At 35.7% G+C, this 16,652-nt stretch overlaps 1 protein-coding gene across 3 annotated transcripts in view; it reads left to right on the forward strand.

Annotated features, from left to right (window-relative positions):
- The window catches only part of LOC125235159 (THAP domain-containing protein 5-like), a 34,412-nt gene that overhangs the window by 1,801 nt on the left and 15,959 nt on the right, over positions 1–16,652 (forward strand). The window contains exons 1-7 of one of the 3 annotated variants that reach the window (XM_048141611.1): positions 10,321–10,447; positions 12,000–12,189; positions 12,272–12,430; positions 12,789–12,914; positions 13,398–13,526; positions 13,646–13,798; positions 13,941–14,284. In XM_048141611.1, the coding sequence (XP_047997568.1) occupies positions 10,368–10,447; positions 12,000–12,189; positions 12,272–12,430; positions 12,789–12,914; positions 13,398–13,526; positions 13,646–13,798; positions 13,941–14,282 (1,179 nt within the window). In that variant the 5' untranslated portion in view covers positions 10,321–10,367 and the 3' untranslated portion in view covers positions 14,283–14,284. Of the gene's footprint in view, positions 1–10,320; positions 10,448–11,999; positions 12,190–12,271; positions 12,431–12,788; positions 12,915–13,397; positions 13,527–13,645; positions 13,799–13,940; positions 14,737–16,652 lie in introns of those variants that run through there. The other 2 variants (XM_048141610.1, XM_048141612.1) reach the window with 2 other exon arrangements.

Here is a 16,652-nt window from a genome sequence, read left to right on the forward strand (position 1 = left end):
TACTAACTAATCCCAAGATTTGGCGTAGGCACTACTTTTACGAAAGCGACTGCCATCCTGACCTTTCAACCCGAAGGGCCTTAGGCCTTATTGGAATTAGTCCGATTTCCTCACGATGTTTTCCTTCACCGAAAAGCGACTGGCAAATATCAAATGACATTTCGCACATAAGTTCCGAATAACTCATTGGTACGAGTACGAGCCGGGGTTCGAACCCTCGACCTCCGGATCGAAAGTCGCACGCTCTTACCGCTAGGCCACCAGCGCTTCATTAGACATAATTTACCATTAATCTAATAGTACATTACGATACAAGTGCGTAAAAAAGGAAGTTCGAAACGAGTGGCGATAAATTAAAACTCGACCGAAGGGAGTGTTTTAAATCGACACGAGTTACGAATTTCCTTTTCGCACGTGTATCGTACGACGTTTTTCAGTACAGATGAGCCTCCGAAGTTTCGACCTGGCATATAATGAACCACTTCTCGCACTAGTGCGTAAAAAAAACACCATCTGTACTGAAAAAAATATTACAGTTGGTTTAAGTAGGTAGCCAGCATACTATACCCCTCGTGGGTTACCTAGTTCCTGATGCCACCGCAATCGATGTTAGGTCATCCTAGGTCATTGTATTCGTTGGAAAACTAGGTTACTTCCTTTATTTGTTATTTTGTTTGTACTTTGGGGTTTGTGTTTTAATTGTTTTGTTTTTTTGGGAGAGGTAAGGTAAGGCATATAATAAACATAAAAATTGTAAATAAAAAAGATTCGATAAACCAACACTTTCAGCTCGAGTATCATAAAAAGGTAACATTATTTCTGAATTTCAGATGTGTTGTAGCTTCATTTAATGAAAATTAAAAAACTACACATACTACATAGTCTATGGGTAAATATAATTTAAGTTAGCAATAAAATGGTTCCAAGGCCTCCAGTGCCTGAGGCTGGAATCGAACCAGCGTACCCTGCAATCGCGGCAGATGCCTGTTTCCGCTCGGCCACCCAGGTCACAGCTGCTGAGGTCGAAATTATCTCTCATATGAGTAATCTATACAAGGACTCGTAGCGCCCTCTGACCTCAGGCACTGGAGGCCTTGGTCACTTTTTCTTTCATATGTGTAATTTATTTCGGTTTTAATTTATATATATAGTGGTGTAACTACTTTAAGATAGCACAAGTTGAAATATTTTCAATAGAATATAATTTGACTTGTGTTAATTAAAATGGTTCCATTTTACAATTTTATTGACCAAGCGAATGCGAAGTGGGTGGTGTAGTCTTTCATCCGTATTCGAACAATGCTTAAATAAGGCTCATCGATACGATACCGATTAATGCCAAAAGTGAAGCCTCTGTCGAAATACTCGTACATCTGTGTTATTTGTTTCGATTCAGTTTTAGGGCTGACAGAGCTGCTCGTAGATAAGTATGTGGTATTCCATGCCAAAGGGTCCTAATGGTTTAAACTTTCACAATAGGACCCTAAGTGCGTTTTCACATTATTCGATCCAATAGCGGATGTCGGAAGGATTTCAATGGAAAAAATCCAAGATAGCGCCTGTAATGTATGGGATGTCGGTCCGACATCCGATATAGGATCGGATAATGTGAAAACGCACTAATAACTATGAAATAAGGACTTAATCGCGTATTATTACATTTTAAACTGACCAACGTTTCGGTCCTCGTGGTCTCGGAGAATACTGGCTGACTGAAGTCAGGTCAGTTTAAAATGTAATACTTACCTAATATAGTAGGTACTTAATACGCGATTAAGTCCCCATTTAAAAGTTATTAGGGTTCGCTTCTGAAAGAAGGGCCAATTTCTGACGCTAGCGTCCTTATATCTTAAGTACCCTTTAGTACAGGAAAGCCACATGTTATTGTTTATTAATAATTCACATCAATGTCATCTAAACGCGCCATGCAACCACAGATGCCCTTCACAGATGAACGCGTTTGCACGTAAACCGATCTCGGGATATGTTATTACATGTATTAGGTATTTATTATCCTTATGTCATTGGAAGGTGACATGTTATTCACGTGACATGATTTTGCTTTAAATTGTGCATTATTTACAGCAGATTGAAAGATAATATTTCGCAAAACATTTACTAGAAAGCACGAAGCAAAATCATTAATTTAGTGTGTACTTAAAGTATTTTTTTATATAATATTTATTCATTTATGTAAATTAGTGTCCACAAACTAATCCATCAATAAATAATAAAAACTAAACCTTAACTAATTAAATTTACTAGTATATAAAGTAGTAGTGAACCTTATTGCTACCATGTAGAGATGGGCCGAATATTCGGTAAATATTCGGTATTCGGCATATTCGGCAAGTTTTTCAATGTTCGTATTCGGCCGAATAATTCGATTGCGTTGCCAAATATTTACCGAATAAACAAAGTAAATAACTAATGAGGATCTCACGTATTCCGTTGGATAATAAGCTCCTTTTTTAGTAGCTTTCTAAGGAACTATTAAAAAGAGATCTATGCGTCAAAATGTAAATACAATTGTTTTGTAAAAATGTTAAAAAACCGTAGTTTAAGAGTTGAGAAGAGTTCAGAGTTGTTTTAACTAACTTTTAGCTATCCACTAAATCATAATTCATAAGAACATAGTTGTAGTAACATATGTAACCATTATCTCAATCATTTAATAGTTTTAACTTAACATCCGCTTTAAAAATATGGCGTAACCGAATATTCGGCCGAATGTTCGGTTCGGTAAGAGCTGAACCGAATATTCGGCCGAATATTCGTATTCGGCAAAGTCCATATTCGGCCCATCTCTACTACCATGATATGTAATTGCTTTTTAACTACACTGAGACTTTAGCGCGTGCCGTGGAGACGGGAGCTAGCCGCTGTGAATAATAGAAACAACGGCTTTTGTTTAACAGATTACGGCAAAACCCGTCTCAGAAAATTCATACTAAGTATACTTAATTACTTACTTTAGCTAGTCAAATAACCCACCCCAAATCGTTCCCCACACAAAGGTGCTCCTCACACGTACCACGTTCTTCAGTAAGGATTAATTGAGTAAAAATTAAGTAACACTTTTTTAATTTTTGAGTAGGTTTATATTTGGCATGAGCTTGAAACAGGTTAATCTAATCCCAATCATTAGTTTAGTTTAGGCACTATTTTATTGTTTTCATTCTGACCTTCCAGCCCAAGCAAAGGAGAAACTATATGTATCTACCTAAGACCATATTGTACCTAATTAATCGTGTCTGGCGTATCGTGTAGGTAGTGTGTGTATATCGCGTGTGGATTCCATACGGGCGAATAATTTATCCAGTTATAGTATCTGATCAAACGAATCCTATAGAATAATTATTTTGTTAAAAAGTGTTATTAATTAAGAGTAATTATTTTTTTAAATCTGACCAATCGGCAATGTACGCCGTCCAACTTAATTTCACATGACATAAAAGTCATGTCGTAATGACAATTAAGTAGGTACGCTAATTGATGTGGACGTAATACATTGCGTGCTGCATTATTATGTATGAAAAAAAAAAATCTCGTCTGTTCAAAAAGAAAACATGTAGTTAGGCTCCTTGGGTCCGATAGTAATCGTTATTAAGATATTCGCCCGTATGGAATACACACGCTGTATAGTCTGTAAGCCATACGGTCGATAAAACCAGACATAGAATTCATTAGGGCTATCATTCATTAAAAGTTGTTTTTAAGTAGAGATGGGCCGAATATTCGGTATTCGGCATTTCGGCAAGTTTTTCAATGTTCGTATTCGGCCGAATAGTTCGGTTACATTGCCGAATATTTACCGAATAAACAAAGTAAATAAATAGCGTAAGTTGTGTCGTTTTTTCATCGCATAATGACATCCTATTTCAGCATTCTAAGGAACCACCAAAGGGAGATAAAATTCGTTAAAATATAAGTACCTACAATTATTATGTAAAAAAGTAAAAGTAACGTATCTTAAGAAACAAAAATCAAAATTTTCTTATGCACTAAATTTTAGGAACATTAAGAGCCTTAATACCCATTACCAATCATTGAAAAGTATTTAACTCTTAAGCCAGGATTTAAAATATGGCGGAACCGAATATTTGGCCGAATGTTCGGTTCGGTAACAGCTGAACCGAATGTTCGACCGAATATTCGTATTCGGCGAAGTCCGTATTCGGCCCATCTCTATTTTGAAGTTACTTTTAATTTTTCCCACATAATTAATTTTCGAAATTTTCTCAGCTGCAACGTACTGTAAACATGGGTACGATGATAGTTAATGACATTAGTACATTACTACAGAGGCCGGGACAAAGGGGGTTGGTGGGGGGGGGGTGGGGCAACCCCATTTCCCGCCGAGGTATATATAGTGCTTTTCTCAAACATGGTATGAAATAAATAAAGTCTAAGATACTGAAAATAGTAACTTTGGATGGCTGTATCTCCTAAACGGTGCGTCGTAGCGCAAAAATAATCGAATTTTCGTTCCCCTTTGATACCCCGTATACGCTTATAAAAAAACAAAAAGTTAAAAAAAAAATAAAAAAAAACGAAAAAAAATTTTTTTGCATGAAAACGCACCCAAAATCAAATATTGTCTAGGGCCCGTACCAGTTGCAGTCGGTACGTCTATGAAGCCCCTTATAGTTTTTTTTTTATTGGCTAAATATACCTGGATTTTATGTCACAATTATCTGTGTTTGGAAATTAAAAAAGAAGACTTTGCCGGCCTTGGCCTGCAAGGTTTGTATGAAATTCCATTAACTATCAATCGTCCTAGCCGCACCTGCAACGTCATACTTCGCTGCCAATTATAAGGCACATAACATCAATATTTCATACCATGTTTGAGAAAAACATATAACGCAATAGTGTTAAGTGTTTAAGGCGAGTGTGTTTGCATTACATTGAGGGATGAATTATTTAGTACGAGAAAAAAATAGTTATCCAATTAAATTTCTTATGTTCTATACTAACCACCGTTAAGAGATTCGCAGGTATTAGCTCAACACACTCACACACTGTACTATATTATACATATAAAATTAACATATGTTTTTTTTTGTGCCCCTAATTTTATCACGTCGTTGAAAACCTACGCATGTTATCGAGAATATCGAGATCAGAACACTCATAGGTGAATCCAATAATCTAAATATGTAGTGTATAATTCTATTACAGCATGTTCCACAATATAATCAATTTACCTGCACCCACGACTAGATTGAAAGGTCACTTATTTATTTTGCTCCCCGAATTAAAATACCTAGCTCAACCATAAGCTTCTGACGTTTTGAAACGTTATGAAAAATTAAAATTTTGAAAAAAACCCTCGATACAGTGGACCGATTTCTATCAAACATGGCTAAGACACTCCTGACTAATACAGCTTTCAAACAAAAAAAAACGAAATCTAAATCGGTTAAGGCTGCTTTCAAAAAAAACGACAAAAGAATGTAAAATTGATAGTTTTAGTCGGTGAAATACTACACTTTCCGTTATCCAATAGATTTATTTAATTCAAGTTCCAGTTAGAGCATCTTATTATCTTGATTTTTATAAGACTGGATTTTTGAAACCTAACTCACTAAATTAATTATGAATTTTTCTCTAATGCACGTTTAGAAAAACGCACGTATAGAGCTGAATCAGTCGATCTTATTTGTAAAATTTGGACAATTTTGAATATTAAAACGGGTAAATTTATAGTTCGTATATTTAGTCGACCGGTCTGGCGCAGTCGGTAGTGACCCTGCCTGCTACGCCGCGGTCCCGGGTTCGAATCCCGGTAAGGGCATTTATTTGTGTGATGAGCACAGATATTTGTTCCTGAGTCATGGATGTTTTCTATGTATATAAGTATTTATATATTATTATATATATCGTTGTCTGAGTACCCACAACACAAGCCTTCTTAAGCTTACCGTGGGCGTCAGTCAATCTGTGTAAGAATGTCCTATAATATTTATTTATTTATTTTATTTTTTTATTTTTTATTTTATCCTGTACCACAATCATTTCAGACTAGATTTTTATTTTAAGTTTTTGAAAAAGAGTAAACTAGCCTAAGGCGAATTCAATTTTTTTCAGAAATTACCTAAAATTAAGTGACAATTTCTTTGAAAATCTACATCACATCGAAGTAAGTTTTGTACTAAATTAATCTGCAACGTTTACTTAAATTGCTGTTATGCCTTAGTGATTATAAATTGCTATTATTGATTTTTGCCAATTTTTTGAAAACGAGCCTTCACCGGTACAATTATTACCACTTTTGGACATTTTCTCATATTTTGTTAGACCAAGTAGAAAAAGTCCTATAATGTGATATATATTTATAAACTACTCGCAAAGCCCTTTAATTTGATACCACACACGGTATGATCGAGCGCTCGGTTGCGATTTCACTATTTTTAACACGAAAGCCCTCTTAATCAGTTTGGGGGCCACGATGTTACAGACAGTACATTTTTCGTGAAAATCGTGACGTTTACAGTCTGGCAAAAAAGATTAGAAAATAATAGGGGGCGCCACCGTATACGTAAACCATTTTGCATGTCGCAACTATTTTGTCACTTTTCTATGAGAACAGTTAAGTGTTGCCATGATAAAAATAAATAGTTCCTCTATTTTGCCACGCTGTAGGCACAGTATAATAAATATTATTATATTACCTACTAGTTATCATACAGTATGGCCACTCCCGCTCCCTGCTGAAAGTGCCGAAAGGGCCGCCCACCAGCTCTCGGTTACCTTACAGTTACTGCCTGTCAAAAACGCGAACAGTCGACCTGTCATATCTCACTCATGCAAGGATGGTACGCGTTCACCTACACGAGCTTAGACTGTGTGCTAGGAACAGTAGGAACGCGCCTCTTTCATAATTTTTCCCCTCACTAGCTCGGAAACACGCGTTTTGTCCTTTAATACCAGCGGGTAAAAACGCATTTTATCCACTAGTGGATAAAGTAATTTGACCTTGAATATAGCCAAATGTTCTCCTTTAAAATTGATAAAAGTGGATTAATCTAGTGACAAAGATGTTTTACCACCTGTTGAACTACTGGAAGCAGTGATAAACGCGTTTTTTTGCGTTGTAATTTCCTCGCTATAGTGAGGGGAAAAGTTTTGTGTTACACACTTGTGCAAATGTATTTTACTTCTCGTGTGTTGAAAAATTCGCCAAGTTCAGGATTCTCTTTTCGAACCATTCGCTACGCTCGTGGTTCAACTATAGAATCCTTTCACTTGCTCGTTTTTCAATTCCACACTCGGCGTTAAAATACAAGGGTGAAAAGTTCCCTTGTATAACAAATAACTATTGATCGTCAGTGTCCGCGAGGTGTGCTTTAGGTACGCTATCGAGTAAAACAGTCTAAAAGTTCTAAAACGCAAGATTCCCATGGTAGTGTGTAGTGGCTTAGCCGTAGGCGTATCATCCGCTTGACTAGATTGAGTTGAGTGCTCAACTTGGCTCTCCCGCTATGCAATTAGATTACAGGTGCACGAGGGCTGTCATATGTCAGGGGTTTCCAAACTATTTTAGGTACACCTCCCTGCGGTCAAAAATAAAATGTCCACACTCCACTCCTGGCATAACTTAGGTAATTTTATGATGTTGCACTTGTCCCTTTATGAGAGTTTTTAAACACCTGTTGCATAAAATACTTAGCTAATTACTTTAGCTAATTTTAATAATAAAACTACCGTGAGACACTGACATATTAAACATGTAAAATCGGGTAACTCACGTACAATTGTCGAGAAAACATGTCGAGCGACCTTCGACAATTTTACGTGAGTTACCCAATTTTACATGTTTAATAGGTATGTTTAACTTTAGCTAAAATAAAATAAACAATAATTAAATAATCACATGCATGCACCAAGATACAAGAAAACAGTAGTTATTTGTTGTACGACGGGGCAAAGTTGATGTTTAACCGCACATGTCAATTACCGGAGCAAGAGAAAGATATTGTTTCGAGATGTACAATCTTGAGCGTTGCGAGGGTTTCAAGGCACGGTTAAACAATGTTAGCCACCGAGTGAAACGCAACATTTTTCACCACACCAACAACAAGAACAAAAGACTAACTGTAAAACAGCAAACTAAATGAAGCCATCAATTTAATAAACATTTATGATTAATGATTTAAAATCATCATTTTATAGGTAATTTCTACCAGCCATGCAAAGACATCAAGTTAAAATAGTTAAATAATTTTTTTTTTTGCAAAAAAAAAAAAATAACATTTTTGGCACAAGCTTTTATCGCCGACCTTTCTTTCAACGTCTACTGCTCTTCGAGACGTTTCTAAAAGTAAAAACACCTTACTCGATGGGGATACAACGTTTCATAACAAAATTCCTATAACCACCTTTCTGCTCCATCATCAGATCAGCTCCATGATACCATAATATTGCAGTTAAATAAAAGCTTGTAAAATTATATGAAATCACTTTCCTCAATTGCGGAAAAAATCCACCTTTCACATCCGATTTTGAAGTATCAAAAGAACCTTTACCAGTTGGTGTGGTGAATAATGATTAATGAATATCTACACATAATTATATACATCATACATAAATTGTATCATATCTAAAACATCAAAAACTATAGAAGCTTTTGACGTTGGCCTCAAGAGCGGACATTTTTTTTTATTTATCTCATGACGCAATACAAGTCCGTCAGTCGTAGACTCGTAGAGCGGACGAGCCGCCGGCTAGGGTTGCTACTTGCCAGATGGTCGGGTTTTGACGGGATTCTCCCGATTTTTTTCGTGTCCTTCCGAACCGAATCGAATCTTTCCAAAATGAAAAATTCCCGCAAAACTATAAGTGATGTTGCTGGTCCGATGTTCGGATGAGTAAAAAAAAAAACTAAAACTAACACATGGTACCCTAAATAACGTTATCTACATCCAATTCATAACTTCTCTATAGTATAAAAAAAATCTCTATAGTATATAATTAGGACCTGATCATTTGACATCACTAGTTAGCAGATATTTATTCTCTTTATTTACATGAACATATTTACATAATTATATAAGAAACTAAGACTAACCTTAAAAGCTAGCTAATGTCTAAAATAGGCCCTTGAGGCATTGTACCAAGGATACTGGCGACATTTCCTCGCTGTATCGCAATGCTGATACGTTGTGCGAGGAAGTCGCCAGCTCTTCGGTCACCAGTTACCTCAACCAGACGCTTCGCGATTTCTGTGAACAACTTGTTCGCGCTGGGACCCCATGGACCTAGAGTTTCTACGCCAAAGGGTAGAAAAAGGTATTCTTTGCCAAGACTTTTGTATTTATTACGTTTCAAAATTTCGGCACTTTCTGCCGCTGTGCCCGCTTTTATCTTGGTCCGTTGGAGGTGAGACGGTGCCAATGTGTCTATCCCACATTAACATTCGTCCCATACTCCAAGGGACCAAGGACACTCCATCAGGCCTCTTGCCATCTCTGATTATCTCATTATGCCACTCGCCTGATTATGCCAGTCGGCTCAAGGAGAGCAGGCACATTGATGGTTGCAAGAGACATTATTACCTATATTTTTATTATCATATTATCTTTATTTTTACTTTAGTCCGTTTTCACATTATCCGATCGGATGTCGGAAGGATTTCAATGGAAAAAAATCCAAGATGGCGCCTGTAATGTATTGGATATCGGTACGACATCCGATATCGGATCGGATAATGTTAAAACGCACTACGATATCGGCAACCGATAATTTGATGATATTCAATTTAGTACGTTATATTTGCATAATAATTAGGCATTGAAACTCGAGTGATGTTTTATAAAACGAGCTAAATAACTAGAACTAGGTATTCTTACATTTTGTTGATCATTATCAAACTATTTGATGCTTAATATAACTTAATATAGGTAACGAACAAAACAATTTTTATTTTTGAAAACACGGAGAAAGGTGAAAAAAGAAGGGTGAAGGTATCACGTTGAAATATCTTTAATTCGATTTTATTTTACATTTCCCGACAAAAACTACTTAGCTAGATGAATTAATTATGTCTGATTTTAATCTTATTCATAAAGGTACATAAAATAACATTAAATTAACCCAAGATAATAAAGTATGAGCTAAATAATTAAAACTATAAATAAATGAATTATTTATAGTTTGAATTTAAGTTAATGGTATATTCAATGTTAATTAAGTCCCGATACCGGGGTAATTCGATCTGGTAACTGGCAACCCTAACCCCCGCGCCGGTGGAAGCGTCGCGTTTGTTAGCTCATTGAGCATTCACAGCCGCCAGTTTCCCCGCTGTCGTCACACGGAGTGCACGCGCGCTGTTCACCGAAAATAAAAAACAGTTTTTTCTCAAAATGCCGAGTTGTGCTATAATTACTTGTAAGCATAGAAGTGACTTGATGAATTTCCACAATAATGGGATTACTTTTCACAGGTAAATACTATGAACAGTCTTTACTTCGAAAAATACCACGAATTCGTCGTATTATTCCGACTTGTGTTGTATCCATGTACGCTATAAGTACAAGTATACATTGCTGCTATAAGTACAAGGAACATTATTGCAAGAAAGATTTTAAATAGTGCACTTTTACGCCGAAATGAATGTCGGTATAAAAGTGTATTCACTCGATGAGAAATTTTCTGTAGTTCGGTACGGCGATCGCTCCGCGCTCCACTTGGATAGTGCTGTGCTGTGCACTATGCACGTATCGATAAAACCAAACCAACACAGGATTTGATGCAATTTTTTTTTTCATTTTTGTCTTATATTATATTAATTTGTGTAATATTTTGTAAATGTTATCTAATTGATTTTATATGCGCTAATTATAAAAAAAAGGAAAAACGCCTATGCTTACATACTTTTTCTACGACCATGCACTTAGTTTTTAATAGTTTTCTAGAATGTTTTGCGTTGCCATGGTTACAGAGCCAAACAATGCGTTTTCATTTTTTTTGTTACTGCGCGCGTGCGCGGAAAGCCAGCCGGGGCTGGCTATGGGGAATAGACTTTTAGGTAGGGTTAGGGTTATCGGATCGGAGTAGAAAAAAATATTAAAAATATCGAACTTTGAAATTTCTTTAAAATATCGTGTCAATGAAATGGAACGACGCCTGTCAAAGCAGAGGCGTTTTTCAATGTTTTTATTTCATGCAAGCATTTACCAATACCTAAAATACTTTACACGATCTGTCAAATGTGATTTATTCCTAATTATTGTGGCATAAATAATAGGTCGATTGAATGAAAACAATAACAAGTAGCCGCTTGTCTTTACCTGTAAGTAAAAATGCAGATAAGAGTAAATAATGAAGTAATAAATGAAATAATGAGTTTCTTTGGGTTGGACCAGACAAAAATACCACGTAACAATAACATCCACTGTTGTAAACGCACTTGCATTTTTTTTACAAAAAAGGGCATAATTTTAATTGATTGAGTTTTTTGTAGCACTGAAAGCAACAAAGTTAATTATTTTACCAGCTTAACAAATATATGATCACCCTTACTAACTCGATATTGTGGATTGAATCCAATTTTAATTAATAATGCAGTTATCTTGTATATATTCATAGATTTCCAAGTAATCCCAAAATGAAAGAGAAATGGATAGAAGCGACATGCAGAGGACCTGTTTGGTTGCCATTAAAAAGAAGCACAATATGCAATATGCATTTTTTTACAAAAAAGGGCATAATTTTAATTGATTGAGTTTTTTGTAGCACTGAAAGCAACAAAGTTAATTATTTTACCAGCTTAACAAATATATGATCACCCTTACTAACTCGATATTGTGGATCGAATCCAATTTTAATTAATAATGCAGTTCTTCTTAGAACATATTAAATTATTCTCATTTGAAAATATTTTAATTTGTATTTTTAAGTAGTAACACTACTATTATACTATAAACATTAAATAATAATAATAATTAAATGTTTTTTAATGTTTAATAATGCAGTTATCTTGTACATATTCATAGATTTCCAAGTAATCCCAAAATTAAAGAGAAATGGATAGAAGCGACATGCAGAGGACCTGTTTGGTTGCCATTAAAAAGAAGCACAATATGCTCCATACACTTTGAAGAAAATCAATTTCGACCGATGCCAAAAAGTCGCAGGCTTTTTGAATGGGCAGTGCCGACGCTGAAATTGCCACAAATCCCAGGCGTAAGTTAAAAAAAAATGTCATTTTTAAATACGATAAGTATGCCAAACTTCAAATGACTTAACCATAGTCATTTCTTTTCAGTCATCTTCGAAACCTGAAACGAATTTGGAACCTAAAGATGTACCCGTAGATCCCTTAAAATTACCATTTGATGTCAACCAACCGACTTTGCCTAAGGAGATAGACTCTAACAAAACAACAGGCAGTGGTACGGTCTATCCCCAAGTAAAGATAGAATCTGTAAGTTAATTTTTTATTATGTACTAAATTTGAAAATAAGTAATATGTCACTAAGTTAAAAATTTAAATGCTATAAGTACAGTCAGCATGAAAAGTAGCGTATCAAATAACGCTTCAGATGTAACTACCATTTTGTAACGGCTAAAAAAAGAAATGGTTGTTTGTTCATAGAAAAAGTAATTATACTTTGAAATTTCTGACCACAAACTGTTCAGAAAAAAAAGATTTATCTATATTTAGATAAGTTATTCTGGATGTCACAAATTTTGATGCGCTGTTTCATCCACTACTATTGATACTGACTGTACACCAAACAAAATGCATTTGAAATGTCTTAATCATAGCTATTTATTTTCAGTCGTCTCCGACACATGAAATTTATCTTGAAACTGAAGATGTCGTACAACCGATTTTGACTAACGAGATCGACTCTAACAAAACGATAGTCAGTGGTACGGTCTGTCCTCCAGTGAAGATAGAACGGGTAAGAAAATATAAGGTACAGCGGGGCAAATCTCGACTGGGGGGCAATTGTAACTGATCCATTTTTTCCATTATTACGCTATGGTGTTGAGTTCTACATGTATCCACTGAACACGCCTACCATAAATAAAAATACACTCTATTTAATAATGCAAACATTGTAAAACATGGAAAAAATGGACCAGTTACATGTTTCCCCCAGTCGAGATTTGCCCCGCTGTACCTTAGTCAATTTATCTATCATAGATGTAACTACTAAATCTGGAGAATAAAATGTGATTTTGTTCAGTCAAGTGTAAAAATATGGGTGTACACATCTTACTCAAAAATATGTCCTATTAGCATCTTAGTCCGGTGTAATAAGAGCGTAGTACCATATTTATGAGACGATTATTTCGATACGTATTTTTGCACTTGACTGTTCAGATGCGTTAAGTACACCAATCTTCAATTGTCTTATCCATAGCTATATATTTCTTTTCAGTCATCTCCGCAACATGAAATGAATTTGGAAACTCAACATGTACCTATAGATGCCTTAAGAAAACCATTTTATGTCGAGCAACCGATTTTAGGTAGTGGCGTCGTGAATCTTCCAATGAAGATAGAAATGGTGAGAATACATAGTTAATGTACTGAATCATGAGAACAAATAAGTCAATAAGTCATTAAGTTAAAATGCGACAAGTACACCAATCTTTTAATGCCTGAAACATAACCATTTCTTTTCAGTCATCTCCAATCCGTGAAAATGATTTGGAAACTAAAGTACCCGTACAAGCCTTAACAAAGCCATCCAATGTCCACCAACGTTTACCTGTGGAGATCGAATCAAACGAAACCATAGGTAGCGGTACGACGAATCTCACAGAGCAGATAGCTTTGGTAAGAATGTCACTAGACTGATGTCGTTAGATTATCGTTAATAAGCTGCTGGAAGCGCAATTTCCTCTGCGACCAAATCGACCTAATTCAGAAAAAGATCGTCGTTTTGGATACCAACATTGATAACATTTTATTGTTTTAGGACAAGGAAACGAAAATTGCTGCGATTCGATCTAGACTCGATGAATCAGTGCGCAGGGGTAAGATGTGTGTTCAATTAGAAAAATACAAAGCAGCGGTCCAACAGAAAAATAAGAAGATAAGAAATCTGCAAAAGCAAACCAGTCGGTATCGCCAAAAAATTGCCCATCTAAAAGATATTATAAAAGAGTTGCAAGAAAAAAAAATTGGGAACTCTGATCAAATTGCATATTCAGAAAATTTGGGAGTTAAAAACATAAACTCCACTGATGATGCTGGTTTAAGTGAAGACGACAGTGATGGTGATGATGGTGACGAAGATGACAGTGACAGTATAAAATAAATGTAAGTAATGTCAGTATTGGATGAAGATGAAGTTCTTCATGTGCTGGTCCAGGATTTGTCAGAATTTATGTGCAAACTATAAATTATACGGCGGGATTTGTAGTGCAAGCTCTTATCATTGACATTCAAGACACTGAAATGTGAGACATGTATAGCGCGTTGTGCGCATGTAATTGCCGAATGAAATTGAAGATCGAAATAACTTTACAAAACTCGAGGGCAAAAGTGGCTTGATATTTTCAGATGTTTTTATAATTTTACTATCCTCGCTCAGAATACAATCCTGGTCAGGACAAAACAATTTAAAAGCGACATTGACGTGTTGGTAATGACCGCGTTTCTTTGGGATGCATAATTATATTATTAATATGTTAAAAAAAATACTTCCATCGATATCATCAGGCACCCATGGCATGGACAATCATCTATATACATAGTACCTAATACCCTACCCTACATAAATACCCTACCCTACATAAATATTGTACCCTACATAAATATTATGATCATGATTTGACTAAGTATTTCATTTCTTAATCACACATACTAACACATATATCTCATCATGTATTACATAGTAAATAGATATTACTGAAATATGTAGGTTATAAGTGTAAACCAGATAGCAAACATATTCAAACATTTGTTTTATTAGATATTTTATCTACGCTCATGTCAATTTAAGATAATAAATTACCTATTCTATAAATTTATTCCGAATATTTGAATAGTGTTCATAAAGTTATCGACACAGACTTTTTCCGACAGGAGATCAAATATCGAATCGATATCACCGCGCGCGTCCTAGCCTAGTTACCTTAATTATCGTTGTGTGCGTGACTGATGACACGACCCGCTAGTCGTTCGCATGTCGCGTGTGTTGCGCAATAGGAGCGTCCGTCTACAAATGTGTGTGTGTGCTTTGTGTGGGTTCAAGAACTTGGGACAGGCGTATTCAATACCAATCGCTCGGCATGTCCGATCTCCTTCCTTCCCATTTATGTATAGTCGAGTTCATAAATATGCGTACATTTTTTTAACTTATTGCAACGAGTTAAGGTGAAGAAATGTACACATATTTATGAACTCGACTGTAGGTGTAGGTATCATCCGTATTGTAGCGTAAGTGCGTTTTTACATTTTCGGCAGAAGGATTTCAAAGGCAAAAATCAAAGATCGCGGCTTAAATGTATGGAATATCGGTCCTACATCCGATATCGGATCGGATAATGGGAAAATGCATTAAAGATAAACTGATTTATTACAATATTTACAACAAACTTCTTATCTGATTCAATCAGATTCAGATTCAATCATTTATTCAATGGTAAACACAGTTAATATACATAAGTATTATATAAAATTCTAATAAGTGATGAGATTTAAAAAAATGTAACTCTGGTTTACCACGAAATGGTCCCGCCTCAGCAGAAATGCTGACCCGGGGGTCAGCGCTGATCTTCCGGCGAGACCATGTTAGTGGGCCACGAACGCAGCTGAACGACCTGCCCTTCTAAAACATCTGAACGCGGCCACAATTACGAGGCGGTGTTCAGCATCTGTGTTCATTGCGACATAAATATGTAGGTACCTATACAATAATATAGATACTTATATGTATTAAATGTTATTTATTTCAAAATTCGTAAAGTGGATATTATACGAAACATTACACGCTTTTCGAGTGCAAATATCAACACAACTACATATTAAAGCGATTTGCGGCTATTATAGATATTATAATCAAATGAAGTGCTTACCTAAGTGCCCAAGTTTTAGTGTTTATAGAGTATCATATAACTTCCGAAGACCTTGCTTAGTCTAGAGATAATATATTGCTCGTATTATCTTATGTAGTACATTCCACAGTGTTTATAGCATATCAGAGATTGCCATAAACAAGTCTATTTTATGACAAGGAGATACAGGGCCGGAGCTAGAGAGCTGAGCATAGTGGGGCAATGCCCTACCTTGAAACCCCATTGCCCTACATATCGTCACTACTTTAAAGAAATCTCGTATCTCACGCTGTTCCTCAAAGTTAAAACGCAGTAAGTCTATATGCATTCCATACATACTTACTACAATTTTCTTTTCATGGACAGACGAAGATATAAGTTTTTTAAAAGTAGTGACGATATGCTGGTCAAAGATCTCCTCTCTTCATGCCTATAGCATATTTTTGGTAAATCTTTTCAAAAGATGTCAAATTTGTGTCGCTTGCTTCGAGGTCTGCTTGTTTATTGGTGTCCCCTAAATACTAACCCCCTTAATTATTCATAAAAAACTGAACTGATTGGTTAAAAAGTGTTTAGTCCCTTTCTGTCATGTTGACTTACGAGTAATATCAATGCATTTGTCAGAAAGG

Source organism: Leguminivora glycinivorella, chromosome 17 (assembly GCF_023078275.1).
Source record: "Leguminivora glycinivorella isolate SPB_JAAS2020 chromosome 17, LegGlyc_1.1, whole genome shotgun sequence".
Lineage (NCBI taxonomy): Eukaryota > Metazoa > Arthropoda > Insecta > Lepidoptera > Tortricidae > Leguminivora > Leguminivora glycinivorella.